Source organism: Megachile rotundata, chromosome 6, assembly GCF_050947335.1.
Source record: "Megachile rotundata isolate GNS110a chromosome 6, iyMegRotu1, whole genome shotgun sequence".
Classification (NCBI taxonomy): Eukaryota; Metazoa; Arthropoda; class Insecta; order Hymenoptera; family Megachilidae; genus Megachile; species Megachile rotundata.
The window spans coordinates 12,611,552-12,634,563 of record NC_134988.1 but is presented as its reverse complement, the minus strand read 5'-3'; the positions used below and the strand labels follow the sequence as shown (position 1 = coordinate 12,634,563).

Sequence of the window (23,012 nt, the reverse complement as noted above, 5' to 3'; positions counted from 1 at the left end):
ATCTTGAACTTCGCTAAATAAAAAATGTATTTAATTTACATTAAACTTTAGCAACCTTAACAATCACAAAATTTGTACATACAATTTTTTATCATCAGCTTCATGCTTAAATACGTATTTATTCATGACGTTATGGTAAAAGAAGAATAAAAATAAAAATAACCAAAGAAGATAAAAGTGTTGATGTATAAAAAGTCCTAAAGAGAACGACCGTCACAATAAGGAAAGAGAATTTTATAACGAAATTGCAGAGCCGCAAAAAAACAAGTAAATTAACTGGAATTAAAGTTCCAATGTATACGAGTCTCATTTGGAGCTACACTTCATGGATGCTGTTTCAACAAGAGTTATTCTCGACTCTTGGGTCAAAGGGCTCGGTAAAGGAACATCAACGCGTCCATTCAATATAATTACGAGCGATCGTTAATCGGTTTAACAACAGATCAGCCCAGCAACAACAGGCAACGTGGCCGGAGTATATTGCTGTTTGGCTTGCAAAGGAGAAGCAGCCTGCGAGCGTACGATTTCGCTGCGGGTTACAATTACGAGCGAGGCGCGTAATTAAAAGCTGATGTTCGTCATTTATTAATGCTACAAGACGAGTCCAGCCACAACGTCGATGCACAGCCACGCAACTCGCTTGTTTTAATGCCAAACGTCATCAGTCTTCGACTACCGTCTACGTTCTCCGCCCCATTTGCCGATGCTTTCATGCCTTTATGTCTCATTTGCATATTTCTGTCCTGGAATGCCACTTCAACGGCAGCAGTTTTAATTTACTACGATTATTTTTTAACTAGCTTGCTCGTTAAGTATCATGGATACTTTGTTTACTTATACTTTGCAAAAAATGTATACTGCTGGTGATTGTTGCATTACAGTCTTATTATTATGTGCTATTTATTATGTACTGTTTGGTCATTGTATATTGTCTTATAGTTATATAGAATTTGGTTACTTCGACATAATCTGATTACTGTACAAAAAACTTCATTACCTAAGGAGGTTATGTTTGTTTCATCGTCACAAGTGGTTCTAGGCTCTCCCTAAACTGTTCCTAACCTCTCCACGCATGCACAATGTTGATCTCTTAAATATTCTATACTAATCCATATTTAAATAAATAATTTTACTTCAATATTAATTTCACATAAACTAAACAGGTTAATTTAAATACATGGAGGGTGGTGTTTTAGGTGAAATGAAAAGACATCTTTGTCCATCCTTGACATCACGCTTCCTCTCTTTATTTCAACTCATTTGGCTACAGAATATCACAACATGATAGAGATCGAACTTTAGATAGAATTGCATCGATCGCTGCAGAACATGTCGACCAAATCGAAACACCAAATTTTACAAACATTTTTATTTGAAAATTTTTCCTCAGTTTGTAATAAAATCATTTTCACATATATGTAGACCTCTTTCCTATTCAGAGGAAGATTTTTAAATTTGCATTACTGAATGTCTCTTAAAATGTTCACATTTGAAAAACCTTGTAAGTAGAGTTGTTGAAAGTTATTTTTAAAATAACTCGACTTTAAATAATAGAAATTGTGTTCATTATAATAGCTTAAATTCTTTATACATGTCAAGTTCTAATTAAAGCAATCTTTGTCTACATATATTTTTAAATAAATGAGTATTATTAAATTTGAATAGTAATGGCAAAAAATTGAAAATAATGATTCGATTTAATCGATAAAATTCGTCAGCGAGATCGATGTTAACACCGTAACGAGTAGTTAGCGCCATTAGGCTGCTCAACGACATATTGTTTATTAATTACGCACACTTGACGTACAAAACAGCAGAAGTAACGATGCTCACAGACAGACAACGATACACAGATAAAGTGGGTACTTCCACATTCATAAATATACTCTTGATACTTATGCAACAGAGCTGCATACAACGTGACGATAATAAAATACAATCTCCGACAGTGACGGACTTTATCTTCGTGATTTCATACTTGCTCTCGTTATTCTCCTTTTTGTATACAGTCATCGTCGTATCTCTTTTATAATATATTTCGTCGCAATAACAATTGCGTCTAAACTGCAGGTACTTTTTAAATATTTGGTTTCGTGTATTTAACTTGTAGAACAAAGGAAGTGAATTAACGAAACGATCATCTGTCACAAATTTTAGATATCTTACTCTAAATTACGATATCTTTAAAACGTACGATAATCGGAGGTAAAAACCATATCTGTCAATTTATATTCCATCCATCACTTTTATGTTAATTAAATTTCAATTTTTCAGAAGATATAACTGAAATATCTTCTACAAATTAAAAATCTTGTATTCTTATGAGAATTACTATTGAAATTTATAATTTATCAAATGGAGATATCAACGCTGTACAAAAGGAGAACAAAGAATCAAAGCATACAACTCTTTTCTGTCTCTATACTTTAATCACTCTACCTCTGTTACTATTACGAAAAAGTTCACGATACAAGACTCGCTTCTAAATATTTCTCTACGAAACAAAAGTAGCGAGGTTCGAAGTTGCCGAAGAAAATATTTCTTTATAGCGAAGAACTAAATCTCTAATTTTGCGGAAAAGTGATTTACAATTATAACCGTAAGGCGACGTTTTGTTCCTTTCTACTAGTCTTCGACTCGAGCATGCTCTTCACGCTAAATCGTTTGAAGCGCTGTACACAACAGATACACATAAGAATCGCAAGAATTCCTTTGAATTATTTTGTACCAACGGTGTCAGGTATTTCGTTTACGATTTAATTGTTTATCAATCAAATCGTAGAGGAGGTGCACTACCTATAAGTCATACATTACGAAATTTCATTAACTTTCAAGAAATAATTGAACTTCTAAAATATTTCACGAGAAACAATTATGACTTCAAGAAAGACAATTGTGATTTCAAGAAAAATTATTTATGTATATAATAACAAATATATATAATTTATGTTAAAATATAATAAATCAATTTCCAACAAATTATAAAATTTTTTAAAAGTATTAAATGACAAAAGAATTCAGTAACAGTAAATTTTAATGGTTCAAAGCTGCATGGAATAAGTTCCATTCACAGAAATAAGTTTGATAAGATTTGCTCATTTCGAGGAATCTCTGCGATCGCACAAGACAGCAATTCGCGATTTAATTAACAATAAGTACATCGTTTATTTATACATCCATTCTTACACGTGGATTTCGCGTTGTTTCGTGAATCGGTAGCAACTAAGTCGACAAAGATTTTTCGATTTCGAAGCATTTAACTACGAACAAAATTACATCGATGTTTATCGATTCCCTCCGCTATAGATCCTCTATTTGTATAATTACTCATTGCGTGAACCGAGAGATTAGCACACGGCGAATCAAGGATTTGTTGTTTCGCTTTTGTACCAATGTTACATCGATCAACAATGTTTATAGGTACTCTGCTTAGTTTAGGATCGACCAGAAAAAATATTCATAACGAGAAGACTCTATGATGATTATTTGCTATTTTATTGTAAAACAAAATTATTTGTAATTTTATTTATTATAGCACAAAAATTATTTATCTCAAAAATGCATGAATATTTCATTTAAATGCAAGAGGAACATTTTATACAATTTTATGAAAAATTTTTTGAAAGATTCTGCTAAAGGTTGATCTTAAAGATCAACTGCTTAATTAAAGTGCTATTTATGAAATAATTTTTTCATACAATTAAAAATAAAAATTATGTTCAAAAAATTTTATGTCATTTTCTGTACTGATAGAAATATAATTCAAACAGAATTTTTGTTAGTGTTCTCACAATAAAGAAATTTATATTTAAAAATCATATTAACAAATTTTTAAAGATTCTCGTTATAAACATTCTTCCTCACGTCGCAGGTTAATTGCTTAACTATAATTACTATACGTATATTCACAGTTTCATAAACACTTTCTCGTTGCAAGAACGCAAGTGGATACGAGTCGCCAGCACGATTCAAGAGTTACTCTATCATATGAAAATTTATACCACCGATAATAACCATCGACAACAATAATAAAGATCTATAATAATTCCTACTAATGTAATCCATAATAATTTAACTTGCAAATGTAAACTTAAATTACAGTATCAACGTAACAAATATGCAAAATGTGTAGAAAATATTCTGAGGCATCAGAACAATTTAAATAATAATTAAAAAATTGGTAGCTCGTAATTACTATTGAACATCTATAATTCGTATTTTCTTTTGAAGGACCACTTAGTTTGAGTTCTAAAATAAAATTTCGATAAGCAAAGCAGCTTTAAAGAACTCGTCGAGATTTCGATGAATCGTTACTATCAAATTATCGATTGGCTCTTGAACACGAGCGTATAATATACTCTGGTTTCTCTTTAGTACAGTATCAAATATAGATATACACAGTATCGCTAAAAACCATTTAAACGACGCCAATTTTTCTTTAAGAATTTTTATATAATAGACGTGAATAAAATCAACAAAATTTTATTATTGTCGTACAAATACTTTTGAACGATACTGTATGTATATATACATGTATATAATATATATATGTACGTATATAGTTAGTCTTTGCATTTCTCTTTGACATAATTCATGATAATCGATGGATATGTCGCGTATGTATAATAAAAGTGTTTTAGCAATAACATCGTCAATATACATCTATATTTTTCTTGTATATTTTCTCTTTTATACTGTACACTTGTGAAATGTGCGTTGATGAAGGTCTAAAATATATTAATTTCCTTAAAAAATAAAAAACATTATTCACCCAATAAAAGGTAAAAAGAATCAGTTTCTTCATACTGACACTATAAATACGAAGATAGAAAAGTGATTGTGATCGAATGAATATCGATGTGAGAAAATCGTGTTGTCACTGTGCGAAACAGTTCTTAAGAAAATAAAACTACTGCTCAAAATAATTAAACTATGATTACAGAGAACTAAAGCTAAGCGTGAAACGTGTAAAAGGTATTGTCCAATGTTTCTTTCATAACAGAGCTCCAAGCGTTAATTACTTTGAGCAGTACACTGTTCTATGTTCGATCATAGAATCCTGTGTTCGATCATAGAATTCAACTTAAAGCAACACAAGATTAATGTTGAAACACAACCATGTTAGCACAGCCTGTTACACTGACTTCCATGAAATTATTCTGAAACAGAGCACTTCTTTAACGTCAAACACTTTTGGACATCGCACGAATATCTGTACAAGATTGCTGACGATTTAAACAGAAACTTAAACAATTTTTAAACACAACTCGTCATCGGGACGCACTAGTTTCCCTGGGAAAATGGCGGTATGAGAAGGTAGCTTTGTTCAAATTTTTATGGTGGAAGTTTCTACGGAGGAAAAGGGGTGCTATGTCCGCCATTTTCTATGTGGAGGACATTTTGTCGAGAGAAGGGAGCCTAGGACACCATTTTCAATTCCCTCAAATTCCATATTACTAGTTTTCTCAATAAAAGTAGATATTCCACATTGCCTAGTTCTTTGAGAAAGGCCTCCACACCGCCATTTTGTGCAGACAAGAGAAGTCCACGCCACCATTTTAAATTTCCTCAAGTTCTACATTACTAGTTTCCTAAAAGAAAGTAGATTCCATCTAGAAAAGTAGAGTCACTATATTTCCCCCAAAGAAAAACCCCAAATTTTTCCTAGTAAACCCCATAATTTTCTTTTATAGATAACCCAACTACTTGCAAACTAAACTCACGTGGTAACAGTTAAACATTAAACTTTCCCCATTTTCCCTAGGGAAACCTTCCGCCCCGTATTGTATACAATTCTCCCTATCAAAGTAACATTAACACTAAACGTCCCTAAATGTCCCTACTAAAGTATTACGACACTGTCTCTATATAAATAATACCCGAACACTAAATATCCCTATTAAAATTAATATTCCACTAATTGTCTCTACATAAACCGAAGCGGACTAGGACTTGTACAACCGAGACCCGAAATAATTCAGAATTTGTGCGTTTTGAACAGCCAGACCAGATTCGCACGACCCTCCTGTCTCACCACCAACTTAATGTAGAAACCAGATTGCTCCAATTGCTGATCCTGTTTCTGCGGTTCCGGTTCGTGCACACGAATCTCCACTTTATCACGTTCCCTCCTCCTCTTCTTCGGCTCGGCCACCTGCTCGATCCTCTTCTCCGTTTCCGGTTTACGACCCTCCAGATACAACTGCAGTTGCTGGAATTGAGGACACTCGAACTGTTCCTCGTAACGTCTCTCCTGTATCTGTCGTTGAAGAGCTTCCTCCTGTTGCTGCAGTATCAGATCTTGCTGGAGAGCCCAATGCACCTTCAACTCCTCCAACTGCAGCTGCAGTCGCTTCTTCTCGCGAACTCGTCGGTGATCTTGCTCCTCTTCCTGTTTCAATGGGACTTCGGACTCTTTCTTCTTCGCTTCTTCTTTCTGCTGTACTTCATCCTTTGGTACTTGTTGCTGTGACTCGTGTTGTTGCTTCAGTTTTTGGTTTTCTTCTTGTTTCTGCAGTTTCTCTTCCTGTTTCAACTTCTCCTGTTTCAGTTTTTCTTCCTGTTTCAATTTTTCTTCCTGTTTTAGTTTTTCTTCCTGTTTCAGTTTCTCTTCCTCCTTCTGTTTGTTCGAGTCCTCTTGCTTCTTCTGTTCCAGTTCTTTCTGTCTCTTTAACTCTTCTTCCTGCTGCTTCTTCGACTCTTCCTCCCGTTGCTTCTTTCTCTCCTGGTCCTCTTGCTGCTTCCTGAGCTCCTCCAGTTGCCTCTGTTCTTCCTGTTCCCGTCTCACGTCGATTCGTTGCTGCGAATCCTCTTCGTCCTGCTTCTGCCAGTGTTGCTGCTCAGCTGTGCCGTTTTTACCTTCAAGTGGGTGCGAGACCGCATTGTTAATAGGAATTTCCTCGGGTCGAGGCTGGTCCGTAACGGCCGCGGTCAGTACGGCTACCTGAAGTTAGTTACTTAGTTGCTACCTGAATGCTGCTTCTCATCGGAGCCCTCGTCGGACCCTGTCGAGCTCAGTGACGTGTTGCTACCGTACGGGTCCTGCAGAGATGACTGCACCGACAGACTACGGTCCTGGTGCCTCACTCTGTGGGGTGACAATTTTCCGGGGTCGACACTGGTTGGGTCTGCCTGCAACAAATTCACTGGTCAGGACACTTTCGGGACTCGGATGAGACAACCAGTTCTCTCTACGGCGTGCACTGTGCAGAGCTGGAAAGTTATGCTGAATGGGAGTCTCATTTTATATTCTCAGAGTCTCATTTATATTTACTTTTATATTATTCTGTATTTCATATGTTATATTTTTTTACTGGCTTATTTGTAATTATAGAGAGACATCTTGTTTGCTTGGCTAGAGAAGTGCTATTACTTCAAACGAGATTTTAATGCTCTGTGAAGATAAATGCTTGTGTAAGGCTATCATCATCTAGTAATAATACTGTTATACTTGTAGAATGAAAAAATCAGATACATATATCGTTTCTATGGTCTGTATTATATTATTTTGTCATTCATTCAGATGTCAGGATGCTTCATTCAGATGTCACAGCATCCATGGAAAACTTAATATGTACATTTTAATTCATGGATACTTTTGAATGTATGTTCTATATTGATTATAGGTGTTAGGATCACCTGTTGATACAAGGACTCTAGTATTAGTGTATTATTATAAATCGAAAAGTGGAACTTGAAGATTACAGTGTCTTTTAACATGTCTTTCTAGCTCTGTATAGTACCAGGGAGGTGGTGAATATCGAGTAGGTACAGTAAAATATTTAGGTATTCATCAAAGGAACATAGAACTGCTGTTTGGAACAAACTAGTTAGACAATTAGCTATCACAAGTAGTTTGAGATTTCAGTTAAAAATTATTTTTAATGCTTTATGTAAATCTCCACACATCTTGAAATCTCTGTGTTCCATTGATGAAAATGTCCTAAAATTTTCAGGGGTTCAATGATGAAGATTCAGGACGATCCGAGAAAATTGATCAACGTTATACCTCTCAGTAATTAAATAAAGAAATGTTATTTTACATAACAACTAAATATTGAATCTACAATTTAGTTAAAAATCTACAATTTAGATTTTATAATGTTATATGAATTTATTATATTTTACAGACATTGTGTCTTAGAAGATGTAATTTAAAATAAAATGGAGGGGAAATGAAAATTTGCTAAAAGGATGAAAGTGTTACGATAAATATACTTAGGCAGATAATTTCTTTAACACACAACACGTAATATTAATTGTATAACAAAAGTGTTAGTTAATAGTAATAAAGTGTACACGAGTAAAATATCTTTTTACACTTACACTGCTCAAAAGACTTAAATGAAAATTTTTAATGAAACAGTGTTGTTCATACAATGTTATACTGATCTTTAATTAACATGCCACATATTAAAAAATAAGTTAAAAAATATTTTGAAGAAATTCATAATCTTGAAATATTTTGAACAGTGTAAAAAATTCTAACATAAAATGTACATTTCTAAACAATGAGACATGAACACTAAGGAATCAGGAGCCATTTATCGAATAAGTGAAGTTTGGTCGCAGGAATGTAAGAAAAACGAGAAAACCACAAAAGTCCACAACTCAACCCTATTTCCAATTCACTCAAAATATAAAATAGAAATGTCTTATATACAAAAGACATTTTCACAGAATTCTTCTTTTGCATCGCGAGGACGATCTCTGCATGCTTCAACAAGAGAAGTACAAACAAAAAAGGGGTAGAGATCCACAGCTATACAAATTGAATATTCTGACGATCATGTATCATCACGTGGGACGAATTTTAATATTCAAACACTGTTGTAACCGAAGGAACACGTACATTGGTGACTGTTTAGCTTAACAAGCTACCATTACCTTCATGGTTGTGACTGTTACACATTTTAGTTCATTTTGCTAGAAACGCACAAACTACAATCCTGGAGCCTACACTAAAAGTGCTGCTTGTAACAGTGTATGTTTCGAAATTAATCACGATCGTAACTTCGTATGTTTCGAACAGATATTTGGTAGTCGTCTCTGCGAAGCACAATTCACTTCGTGAGACAAAGATCCAAAAGCGTTTTCGATTCGAAACAGAAAGAAAAGAACGCTCTGATAAGAAGTTTGAGATCATGAGAATGAATGAAAAATAAAAGAAAAAATCTATAGAAACTGTGATTAGCTCGAGTGTTATTTTCGAAGTAACACGCACCTGATAGGCCAGTGCGTTCACTATTATCCCTGAGGGAACCAAGCCTAGGGGGTGAACCTCCCTCATCAACACGTTTGCAGGAATTTTGTGAAATTGAATGTACTCCAGGAAGTTGCCGATCACGTCCTTTAAAACTGTGTTCTGGTTGCTGTCGCAGTACTTCTTGCTCCACATCAAGGCCGCCTAGGGATCACAAAATGATTATGTACTATTAGTGGATTCTATTGGTCGTAGTTCGAATTTTCTTTCGCGCTTAGAACTCGGCAAGATTCAAATTTGGCGCGCTTGGAATTGGGCGCGTGGGATTCGGTAAAGCTTGGAATTCGGCGTGATTAGAACTCGGTGCGATTCAAATTTGGCGCGCTTGGAATTCCACGCGATTAGAACTCGGTGAGATTCAAATTTGGCGCGCTTGGAATTCGGCGCGCTTGAGATTCGGCGCGCTTGGCATTCGGCGCACTTGGAATTCGACGCGCTCGGAATTCGGTGCATTTAGAATTCGGCTCGTTTGGAATTCGGCGCGATTCAAATTTGGCGCGCTTGGAATTCGACGCGCTTGGAATTCGGCGCGCTTGAGATTCGGCGCGCTTGGCATTCGGCGCACTTGGAATTCGACGCGCTCGGAATTCGGCGCGCTCGGAATTCGGCGCGCTCGGAATTCGGCTCATTTAGAATTCGGCTCGCTTGGAATTCGGTGCGATGCAAACTTGGCGCGCTTGGAATTCAGCGCGCTTAGAATTCGGTGCGCTTGGAATTCGGCGCGCTTGGAATTCGACACGCTTGAAATTTGACACGCTTGGAATTCGGCGCGCTTGGAATTCCACGCGCTTGGAACTTGACGCGCTTGGAACTTAACGCGCTTGGAACTTGACGCGCTTGGAATTTGACGCGCTTGGAATTCGACGCACTTGGAATTCGACGCGCTTGAAAGTCGACGCGATTATACTTCCACGCGTTCCCCCAAAGGCCTCCATAGCCCGAAGAGCAGTGAATTATCGAGCGACTACTACTCTTTCAACCCTCTCTAATTTAGCGGAGAATCTTACACTGGTACTTACTTGGAATTTAGTGAATTCATCAGCACGTAACTCTTCCCTTACCAGGATTAAACGAACTACGTGTTGAGGAAGAAGGGTAAAGGATCCTAAATTCAACACTTCGTTGCCATGTTCGTCAACAAACTCCAATACCTTAAAGAACATAAAATTCATCAGTAAAAGAAGTTCAAATGGTTTGAAATCTTTAAGTACAAACAAGTTCACAATTGAGTCACGTGAAAGAGTAGATAAGACTTCAGAAATTAAAAATGCGACCTTCTAATCAGAAATTGAATAGATATGACAGTTCACTTGATGCTGTAAAATCTACTTCGATAATGAAATCAGTGCTGATTATCATCTCGTATCGCTTTGAATCAAGGAACAAATAAATGAGTCCTATAAATAGATACATGTTTACATTCGTTTCGTTATCAGTGAACGTGCGTTAATTTTTGAACGTGCTGACATTTTTTATCTTAACAAGTATATTGTGTAATTTATTAATTGGTTACTTAAGTGACTATATTATCGTGCAAAATTATGTGAAATCACCTTTTGAACTATGGATTTTGTACATTTGTACTGAATATATCGTTCTGCGGATGCTAGTAAAGCACACACTGTGTCCACTGTTATGCAGTATTGAACGAAGCCAGCGCAAGCTCTTCTCAGCTCGTCCAATACGTAGTAATCAGCAGCGTTCATTACACCTGTAAAAGTTAAGAAAATTTTCAAGTTTAAATTTATAATTAATTAAAGGAATTACATCAACTATATACAAGATAATATCATGTAGATATCTCTTCTAAAAAAGAGAGTTAATGTTATAGATTAAAAATTTATAGAGAGAAGTTACTTAGAAAGAAGAATTTATTTAGAGAGGAGATAGTTATTTACCCAGCAGTGTCCTCGGTTGCAGTGTCACACATCCGGTGTGAGTGTACTCGATCAGCTGACGGAACACGTCCGGTTCAAACTCCTCGATGATTAAAGTATGATGCTGATTTGGCTGCGGATTCAAATATTCGTAAGAAGAAGATAGAGTGAACGAGGTTCGAGGTCCATGCTAAGCGACTTGCTCGATGCATTTAGTGATGAATTTGATATGTAGATTTATAGAAATAGTTTGGTGGAAATTTTAGTTTGTAATCCTTTCGTTACTTGATGTTAATCTTTACTATTTCAAACTTAATATTTTCAAATTTTTATATGACCGAATTCCTATATTTTCTATATTCTATATTTTCAAATTTCTACATTTTCAAATTTCTATATTTTCAAACTTCTACATTTTCAAATTTCTACATTTTCAAATTCCTATATTTTCACATTTCTATACTTTCGAATTTCTATATTTTCAAATTTCTATATTTTCAAATTTCTACATTTTCAAATTTCTACATTTTCAAACTTCTATATTTTCAAATTTCTACATTTTCAAAATTTCTATATTTTCAAATTTCTACATTTTCAAATTTCTACACTTTCGAATTTCTACACTTTCGAATTTCTACATTTTCAAATTTCTATATTTTCAAATTTCTACACTTTCGAATTTCTACATTTCCGAATTTCTATATTTTCAAATTTCTACATTCTCAAATTCCTACTTTCCCAAATTCCTACATCCCCAAATTTCTATATGACCGAATCTCTACATTTTCAAATTTCTATATGGCCGAATCTCTATATTCCCAAATCTCTAATTCATCAAATACTAAAATATTGAAGTCCGAATTTTCAAAATTTCCCAAACTTCCCAATTTCTCAATTTCCCCACCCCTAAAGTTCCCCAAACTCTCAAATTCCCTGATACTCAAATTCTCCAACCATAATTCCCAAATTTCCAAATCTTATCAATTGAACAACTTGTCCTCCTTTCCTCCAGCACTAAACTTTATATCAACCAGAAAATATAGAAATGAAACAAATACATATCGGACATACCTATACATGCAATTTACAAGAACCTCGCAACGAAAGGATTAACATAAATTTATCATACAATTAATCAATGATTTTACTTTCAAAACTCTTCCATATTTAACTCTCATGAATATATTACTTTCTCTAAACATATAAAAATACGTAATACAAAAATATAAAAATTCATCACCATTCGCTTAAGCATCCGTAAAAATTTACAGAAACGCTCTCGTGTCACGTTCGCGACACACGTTGCGTAGGTGCAAATTCTCATAGGCAAACTACTGTGCTTCTAACATCATCACTAACTCCATCACTACTTTTACGAAGACTGTGAGATGCAGAATTGCAGAATCAAATTGTGCCGTTCTTTTTTTATCGTGGATGATGCTCTTGATCGTGCCACTCTACAACTATGTTGCAAATTCGATATGTCTACCTAAATTAGCTATCATTGAGACTGCATATTCAATTTAAAAATTGCATGCCAACTGAAAGAGATAGATTGACACGATTGAATGTCTCGTTAACGTGCACAAATTGCTTCGTGAATGATACATTCTAATTTCCTATGATCAAGCTTCTTCAGAAAATTCCTGTCATTTGTTTTAATGTTAGACTGTATTATTGTTGCTTTTTTTAGCTGAAATATTTCTGGATTTTATTTTTAATGATTTTATATGTTGATTTACTAAATTGAATGACTTTAAATATTTTTTGTTGAAATATTTTATTTTTAATGATTTTATGGATTGATTTACTACATTGACAACTTTAAATATTTTGTGTTGAAATAATTTGTTTTTAATGATTTTAAATATTGAGTGACTTTAATTATTTTATGTCGAATCATTTTAAATATTGACTGACTACATTGAGTAATTTTAATTACTTCTATGTTGAATGATTTTAAATATTGACTAATTACAATGACTGACTTAACTGTTTGATTTTAAATATTTTATAAAAAATTGATTTGTTTGTATCTCTTTTGAAAGAACATTTTGGACTACAGTTCTTGAATTACAATTGAATATTTTTGTATAAAAAAAAAGTAATGACATAATTTCTTTTTGAATGATAAAATGTTTCTATATCTTTCAGTGAAAAGATCTGACACACTGATATTGTGAAAATCATTTACAAATTATTTACAATAATCACATCATGTCATCTTATAAAAATCATTCTAAATTTAACCTGTATTTTACTGTCCAAGAAATAGACTCATAGAAGTAAAAATAAAAATAAAAATTGAAATAAAGAAGAATTCAAAATAAAATTAAAAAAAGCATCATCTGAAAAAATCTAAGAAATGCAGCATTTCTCAAAATTATTCTAAAGTACCAACTAATAATTGATTCAACAATTCTTGAAAAGAAAGAAGAAAGAGAACTGTTGAAGCATTTATCAAACTTTCTAAATAATTTCACAACATCAATGGGACAATTTCATCTACATCATGCAATCATATGTACGATAGAATAGTTCGATTCTCGCCAGGGTGTCCTCTAGGAATCACACAGTGAAACAGTTTGAGAAAGAAACGGTTCATCTATCTAACTTCTCTAAATTGAAACGTTCGGAGTTGGAAATTAAATCGAGGAGTCTCGTCGACGTCCATTTCTCTTGTAGAAAGAGTTTGAGAAGGTGTAGAGAAATAGAGAGACGTTTCATGAGCAGAGTGACAAAGAGGGCAAGGAAAAAAGATCGAAGAGCAAAGACTTTTTAGATGCAAAATGCTATAGAGTTACGTTGATAATACCTCTTGTATGGGGGCCAACTGCTGCGTGAACCCTGACCGCTACACGACACAATCAAAAAACGCACTCTTACTATTTCTATCGTTTGATCGATTGTTCGAACGCCGTCACATTGAAATTTTTCAAGGAAAAATAGTTTTCAACTTATTTGGTAGTTATGGTTAATTACGGTTTGAAACTCATATCATATGATGTGTATTTTTGGGATATCATATGTGTACTTTTATTAAACATATGTATTTTTATTTTAGGGATACATACAGTACAGGGTGGGTCATCTTGGCTCTAATCAATTTTACTGTTTGCAGAGAAAAATTGTTTCGAGTTTAAGGGTTAATACAATGGTGAATAAATAGTAATTTTCAAGATGGAAACACGTGAAGGATTTTTATACTCTGCAATATTTTTTATGAAAATTATACGCTTTCTTTTTAATAACAGAACTGTAAAGTCTCAGGCTTTAATAATCAAGCAGTGATATTTGTAGACAAAATAAAATTGTAAGAATAATAACATTACCCTTCTTGTTAGTTAAAAGTTAAAATTGTGCAACATTGTTTTAAACAATTTTTTCATACAGTTAAATCATAAGGTAAATCATGATGATATCAGAAGACTCACCCTATACAGTAATTTTTACTTTCTGAATCAACATCTTGAATTAATATATTTAATGAATCTTTTCCAATGAAAATATTCAATCTAATATTTTCTTTGATCAATTGTATATCTTCCTTAATCAAAATATTAAATGAAGAAGAATTTAACTTTCAGTAAAACGATTCTAATCCACATATGCTTGATAACATAACATACTGCACATACACATATTAATACACATATGTTTAATAGTACAAAATGATTTTAATCCACATATGTTTAATATGTTTAATCCATATATGTTTAATACTATATTTGCACAAAAGTTTCCAATGTATCTTTTAATCTCCGTGGTTCTCCCGGTAAAGTAGATCTGTGACTATTGTACGTGTAACAGTGAAATATACGTCAGAGAGGAAGATTGCAAGGAAATGAGCTTTTCGCAATTACCTGTTGCGCAGCATTCTGCAGATTCAACAGCGGTTCCGAGCTTCTTTTCAGGAACAAACGGATCTTGTTTTCCCGAGGAGGTGGATCTTTCTTGCGCTGCGGACTCGGCGCTTGGTAGAGCATTTTGTAAAACACTCTGTAAAACAATAAATTTTATTACTGATAAAATTGTTCGGAGTATCCTTTCTGTTTAAGGACTTTGGTCTAATTGAATTCTTTCCTTCAGTAAAAGCTTTTTGGTATCAATTTGTTGCTAAATAATTAATTTATCGGAGGTTCTTTATGTACATCCAGTAGGAAATTAGAAAACTAGATAAACGTAGGAAAGTAAGAAACTAGATAAAATAAAGGTACTTGTGTGTCATACATATTTATATAAAATTAAAGAAGCGTGCAACAAAATTCATTGTAAATTCAACATCCTTCAAACTCGCAATTTTTCAGCAAAACACACATGATAGGTGCAAAATTATTTTTAACTAACGCACCAATAATGTTTACACAGAAACTTATATATTGTGTTTTGTAAAATACGTCACTTGTTTTTGCACATAAAAAATGTCAAAGGTAGCAAAAACATAATTCGGTGCAAAGGAGAAAATGTGCCAACAATTTGTTTTGAAAGTCAAACTTTTAAAATTTCAACACCATTGACGTCATCCATATTTATTTGCTATAAACTCGATAAACAATGTCCCCCTTTGGAATTTGTTATTGTTGTCATGAAACGAGTGAAATGTTCAAACCACGCGAAAAAGAGAATGTAGAAAAATTATAATGAGAAGTGGGATTAGAATATAATCTCTAAAAGAGCAAAAGATTAAGAGACATTTCAAATATGAACCTCGATATAAATGAACATATGCATTTCGAATGATGCACGAGTTGTTGAGGGTTTATACTTTAATACCTTTTGAAGGATTACTGATATTAACCCACGAGTTGACGTATTTCGCAGAGCTACTTCAATTAATCAGAATAAAAAAATAACCTAACACGTATTTTCGACAGTATTTTAGTTCTTGTGGTCGCACTTTTTGAAGTCTCTCAAGTGAGTGATACTACTTGTGTGAAAGCAGTTGATGTTATTATTCTTATCTGCATCATGCGCCAACTTGTGGATTGCCATCTGTACATTGTTCGTGTGTAAAATTAATACGAACCTACTTCTTGCTGCTAAAACAGCCCTAACAGCACAGACGGGTTCTCTGGTGTCACCCACGAGGAATGTTACGTCGCATAGTTCTGGCATACTAGCCAGAAACTTCATGTCTTCGGCCAGGCCGGTCTTATTCTCGAATGTAGAATAATCCGACTCGTCGGCCACCCGCGACCCTGAGGCCTCCGGCATCGTGCTGGTATTTTCCTGGAAAGAAAATTGTACAAACCTAAACTACAACATGTCACAATTTCTTGTTAAGTGACTAGAAGTTGCAGTACGTAAAAGTTGCAATCTCATAGTGTAGTACGTTGTTACAGTACGTCTTCATTACTAATGGGACTTACTGGTGAACATAACCTCAAATATGGAATAATTGAAAAGAGGGAAAGAGAAGCGAAAGGAAAGAGGGAAAGAGAATATCTGTTGCTATTATACATGGATTATTAATGTAAAACTTCACTTACTGAACCTAGATTTTATGAATATCAATGTTTATTACAAATGAAATTCAAATATTTCCTACTGCATATTTTTACTGAGAAGTGTTGCATATTAACTGAATAATATTTTAATAACTCTCAATATTTTCCTCAAAAATAAACTTAATTATTCTAATCATGAGTCTAGAGTATAATATTGACCGAAACACCATTTTCAAAATGAAATTTATTGTAAGAGGAATTCTTTCACAAAAAGTATGTGATGGATACAATATAAATGATATATATACTACATTCAGGAATTACAACTTTCAAGATCGAGGTTCCAACCTCATCATTGATCACCGTAATGTTGCAGTAACACGAGAAACGGCACTTACGTAAAGTACTATAGGAACGGTGGATTTTTTTCTAGAAATTAACGACACGAATGCTAGAGTCACATTCCGTTCCATTAAACCACCATCATGCTACCGGTATAATGTACAATATGTTATTATAATATATATCAACGGAGAAAACTTTCTGAACTCTTCAAAGTACAAAATTTCAGTTGAAATGTAGTCTTGCACGCAAGATTATCAATTTTACAATCGATTTATAAATTAATATATTGATGATTATTCAACGGACGTACACATGAATATTTTCAAAGATCTGCATTCTTCATTATGAAAGTATTATACAAAATATTTCATATTTACTTAATTTATTAAAGAAAAATGACTAATTTTAATAAATGTGTAAACTTATGACCTGCTACAAACTTGTGATCTGAATAATTTGATGAATATAAGGTTAAACTCTTCACGTAAACAACATATCATTTATTTTTCCTGTACATAATTTTTTAAGGGTAGCTTCTTGTCCCTTAACTGCCAGTAAACTATAAAAAAAAAGTTATTTGAGAAAAAACAATTCCTTGCATGATCGAGTTTAATGCATCTATCGAACCGAACAGTTTAAGAGTTGCCGAAGAAAAAATGAGGCGAAAGCACGCTTTAATGGACGAAATGCACTTTGCTTTGCAAGTCCATCGATAAATCAACCCCGGACGAAAGGCTTAACCACCCTTATCTGTAACGAGCTTTGTTATCTACGATGCAGTTAACCCACTTGCCACAGTAGACCCCTTTAATCTACGTTCTTAGCAAACCTTCATTTAAGTTTGACCTTTAGAAAGTACGAATTATTTAAAACGTTTCAATTTAAGCTCCGAGAAGCTTAGTATACTGGGATGAGGGAATTTTTAGTCTATGTGCATTATTTGCTTGAGAAAATATTTTGATTTTGAGGTTATATCATTTTTATTTTCATAGTATTTACAGGTTAGGAACTTGACATTGTATAAATTAAATTGAATTATTGTGTACATTAAATAAATTTAATTAATAATGGAGAGGTAGTTAAATAATTTTTAAACCTATGGAAATTTAGAAAAATATTTTTTTGATTGTTTATTAACAAATTTCATAAACCAATGGTAGACAAATATTAAATACTTTGATAACGTAGGACGAACACATGCATATCAGATTGTATTTTAAACTTTCACAAGTGATAATATATCAGATACTTAATTCTATTTAAATTTGATATAATCATCGTACTGTAAAATACAGTAAGAACAAATTGTGATGAACGTAAACACTTATGTACCAACTTACTACATTACTGTAAATGTACGATTAATATTAAGTAATAAATTGACATCCATATCATCTCGTATATCATCATGTATATACTATATATTCAAGTACATAAAATTACAAAAAAAAATTCCAACACAAACGAAACTAAAATTAACGTAAAAAGGTAAAAATACCTGTAAAAGAAGTCTAATATTTTTAACCGATACTAAGTATTTTCCGAACATGACAAACATCTGAGCAGCAGCGAAAGTCAATGTCAGACTCTTAAAGCGACAAAACCAAGGTGTCGCGTAAAATTACCTGTTGCTCGAATCCCGGGGCCCTGTCGCTCGCCGGGTCGCTTTTGCCCCGAGAAAACACTTTTACCTCACTTCCTCTGTTCTACGATCACGCATAATCCACCACACGCCACGTTCACGAAATATCCACGTAATCAGTCTTACAGCATCTCGAGTCTCACATTCGACCAGCGACAAGAGAAAAAACCCTTAATAACCGAGAATGAACCTTCCCAACCGGCCACCCCTTTTGCACTCGAGGGTCGTTTTCAGGGCCAGAATATCCAGGGATCGTTCCAGAGACACGCCTGTCACTAGCTACCCCGTGACGCTGACGTCGTTGTACGATTTTTCGTCTCTCACCCCCTACGAAACACGCTTCGACCCTTTCCCCAGAGGTGCACGAGGGGGTGGCGGTGTTCGAACACTGTCGCTTTCGTGAATGAACGTACGAAACTCGAAATCGAGGCTGGCTTCGACCACGATGTGTCACTCGACTGCGCCGACCAGCTACACTCCCTCGGGTTAGACCACCCTTACTGCGCACTCGCGGCCGAATTCGCCGAGGGTGAAATGCCCGCTGCGCCTGTGCGACCCGATGCTCCTACGAAGGACCTCTTCCGTCCTCCTTTCTTCCGTCCACGGACTTTTAAATGTCACCCCGGATACCGGTATCCTCTCGGTAACCCGACACTATTGATTTCGTCTCGGATGGGGGTTAATTTCGTTTTCACGCGGAGTTCTCTGCGAAATGTTTCAATTAATCTCTTCGGGGGTTGGATTTCACTTTTTGCGCAATCCGCGAAGTTGTTCAGTAGGACAGGTTTTGTAATTCATTAATTAAATGAGACAAATTTTGTAAGAATTCGTAAGTTAAATAATAGGACAAATTTTGTAAGAATTTATAAATTAAATAATAGGACAAATTTTGTAAAAATTCATAAATTAAATAGAACAAATTTTGTAAGAATTCATAAATTAAATAGGATAAATATTTTAAGAATTGATAATGAAAAATATACACCTGTATGGGACACTAAATTCAATATGAATTTAAACTTGCATATCAGTGTCTAGACACTGACTAATTTTCTGTAAAGAATAAAATAAAATCTCTTCAAATTTTCTCAATTTTTTAAAAACATCTGTACTGAGGTTAATGAAACTCCTTTAGCCTAGAATTATTTAACAAGGCTTATATAGTTATGCCACTCAAATTATGAACTCCACTTAAATTCTGAATAAACACAAATAATATAAAACGTCCTTGAGTCTAAAATTAAGCGATCATGAACCTTTTCACATCTCGCTGCCCTAAAGCGTTCAGGCATGAAACCATTGAATCTATGCCTTCTTTAAGAAGGCAAAACGTCCTACACGTTTAGAATATCACTCTGAAAATAAACCAGAGAATAACAGGAAGAGAAATCTTGTATAATGTTGCCATGGGGGTGAAGCGATATGGAGACTACTGTGCCACAAGGTTGTGAGGGGAATGGACTTTGGATGACAGAAATAGTAGCATGAGGATGTTGCTTTTTCTGTTTGTGTTAGTTGCAATGTTTGCTTGTTATCTATATGACATTTTCAGATTGAGAAATTTTGAAGATCGGTTCTTTAACAGGGTTGTCAAAGATGGGGTGAGTTATGGGTGAACTATGAATATCTCCTAAAAAAAAATTCTTTAGAAATTCTGAAGATAAATTCTTTAACAGATTAATCAAAGATGGGGTGAATTATGGGTGGACTATAAATGTCTCTTAAAAAAGAATTCTTCTTTCCAAAAATTTTTGTCTCAAACTTCAAAATATTAAAATATTTTTCAGAATCCATTTTACAAAATACAATTATTAAAAATATTAAAATGTATCAGACGACTAATTAAAAAAAGTTTCCTAATTAAAAAAAGATCCCTAATTTACAACTCGAATAATGTCTGCAATTCAAATCCTCAAATAAAATTGTAAGAAGACCAAAAAATGAAGGGTGGTTTCTGTAAAAGGATTGCAACGTCCAGTGATTAAATTGTGTAGCTTTATATCAAGATCGTATAATTAGTAAACAGTTGTTGATTCTACATAAAGAAGCTTTAGAGACGTTAGATAGAGTTCACTCTCGATTTTTCATGCTGGCTTACAACGCGAGCAACGAAAGTGAAGGTAACGTGAACTCCACCGTGACGAATCCGGGTCAAGCTCAAAATCTGGCTCTGTGGACCACAGCCATTCATGTCTGTGGAGGAACTTTCGTCTCCCTCTGGCTGCTCCCGTCCTTTTCTACTAATCAATAACCAACCCCGCAACAAGTAGCTATCCCGGCCGAAAGATGGGGAAAAGAACGAGAATCAACAAATATCTGCCCTTTCGTTAAAAAAAAAAAATCATTTTCCATATCTACAGAAACACAATCATGACTCTATTAAAATGCTCCCTCAAAATAAAAAAACAAAAAAGTAACTATGTATCGTTAAATCTTATATAGTATAATATTTTAAAATAATCCAAGAAATTATATTTATTGAGAAACTTTGAAATAGTTCAGATTCTTCTTCAGATTGTTTTCAGATTCTTTTTATGTAATTATACAATCTATGTCACTGCTCTTTATTATAAAAGACTGAAATATTGCAAAAGACTATACAAAAATTTATCACAGGAAAAATTGTTTTCTTCCAATATTAATTCAGTGAGACTTGAAGTATAATTTTTAATATTTTCCTGTAAATATTTTCGAACGATTGAAACATATGCGTGTCCTGTGGACGACGGACGTCGACGACGCCTGCGCGAGAATAACGAACGATTTCATTTTAGTGCCCGCAGCCCTCGATAATTGGTAAACGGTTCGATAAGCACACGCAACGCCTCTTAATCTTATCATTAATTAACAAAAATATAATCCGCAACCGATTATTAAAATTTCGATATTGATTTTTATTAATCAACCTCGTTATCTCTTAAGTAATTAGGGGAAGTTAATTACAGATTTTCGTGGAAACAATCAATAATGAAGGAATATTGCGTCGAAATGTTTAACGATTTGTTACTAATTAGCTGCAGGGGCGGAGCGTGCCTGGAAACGGAAATTTATGATCAAACCGAAATAGTTCAAGGTTGATCAGAAGTGTGTCATGACCGAGTTCCATGGTGAACTCCTGATTCAATATCGTGTGCAATTATGCAGCGTGGGCGCGTCAAAGGAATTCACGTTGCACTAACAATGAATGCAAGCTCAAAGGAAAATAAGCTGTGTACTTCGGAGACGTCGGGGATGGAAATAACTGGAGATACTTGTTGATGTTGCAGTTTCAAGCATTGATAGGATTTTCAAGTTTTTTAATTTAGGGGGTTGGGAATTTGGAAATTCGGGACGTAGGAAATTTGGAACGTTAGGAAATTGGAAAATTGGGAATTCGGAGCGTAGAGAATTTGGGGTGTAGGGAATTTGGAACAATGGAATTTTGGGGTGTAGAGAATTCAGGGCGTAGGGAATTCGACGCGTAGAGAATCAGAGACATAGAGAATTCCACGCGTAGAGAATTCGGGACATAGGGAACTCGACGCGTAGAGAAGTCGGTGCGTAGGGAATTCGACGCGTAGAGAATTCGGTGCGTAGAGAATTCGACGCGTAGAGAATTCGGGACGTAGGGAACTCGGGGCGTAGAGAATTCGGTGCATAGGGAATTCGACGCGTAGAGAATTCGGGACGTAGGGAACTCGGAGCGTAGGGAATTCGATGCGTAGAGAATTCGGTGCGTAGAGAATTCAGTGCGTAGGGAATTCGACGCGTAGAGAATTCGATGCGTAGAGAATTCGGTGCGTAGAGAATTCGGTGCGTGGAGAATTCAGTGCGTGGAGAATTCGGTGCGTGGAGAATTCGGTGCGTAGGGAATTCGGTGCGTGGAGAATTCGGTGCGTGGAAAATTCGGTGCGTAGGGAATTCGACGCGTAGGGAATTCGGGACGCAGAGAATTCGACGCGTAGAGAATTCGATGCGTAGAGAATTTGACGCGTAGAGAATTCAGTGCGTGGAGAATTCGGTGCGTGGAGAATTCAATGCGTGGGGAACTCGGAACACCCCTAATTAGAAACACAGCTCATTCAAAAATCTCCCAATTAAAAACTTTCGAAATCCAGAAATATCAGAAGCTTAGAAATTTAGCTAACCTAAATTCTCAAATTGCGTCCCTACCCTCATTGTCCCGAGTGTCCTGTTTCAAACCGTCCCCGTTTATTTGTCTTTCATTAAGCACAAAAGACACAATCTCTCTTCACAAACAAATACTCGTAAACAATGAAATAGCAGTTTTAAAGCGAACGTTTAATCCTTGTCATTTTGTTTTTGTACCGCGAATAAACGTTTATTTTGCAAACACTCGAGTGTAAATAGCGCATCCCCAGAAATCCTATAATTTGTTTATCGATTCAATAAATCACGGGACGCGAATGATAATGGTAGCAATAATCGTTGCCCACAGT

General features: G+C 34.7%; 1 protein-coding gene across 4 annotated transcripts; it reads right to left on the bottom strand.

Annotated features, from left to right (window-relative positions):
• Nucleotides 1–2,010: 2,010 nt before the first annotated feature.
• On the bottom strand, nt 2,011–22,880 carry LOC100880719 (serine-enriched protein). Of its 4 annotated transcripts, XM_076532835.1 has the most exons (10): nt 18,557–22,880; nt 16,166–16,368; nt 15,003–15,138; nt 13,955–13,993; nt 11,161–11,272; nt 10,816–10,973; nt 10,282–10,413; nt 9,224–9,406; nt 6,969–7,131; nt 2,011–6,858 (listed from the first exon to the last, which is right to left on the bottom strand). In XM_076532835.1, exons 2-10 carry the CDS (start codon nt 16,351–16,353, stop codon nt 5,978–5,980), a joined length of 1,992 nt encoding a protein of 663 aa, XP_076388950.1. In that variant the 5' UTR covers nt 16,354–16,368; nt 18,557–22,880; the 3' UTR covers nt 2,011–5,977. The 4 variants fall into 4 exon arrangements, 3 of the variants coding, with proteins under 3 accessions (XP_076388950.1, XP_003704447.1, XP_076388951.1); XM_003704399.3 differs by lacking the exon at nt 13,955–13,993; XM_076532836.1 differs by lacking the exon at nt 18,557–22,880 and having other exon boundaries at nt 16,170–16,295.
• Nucleotides 22,881–23,012: the final 132 nt, after the last annotated feature.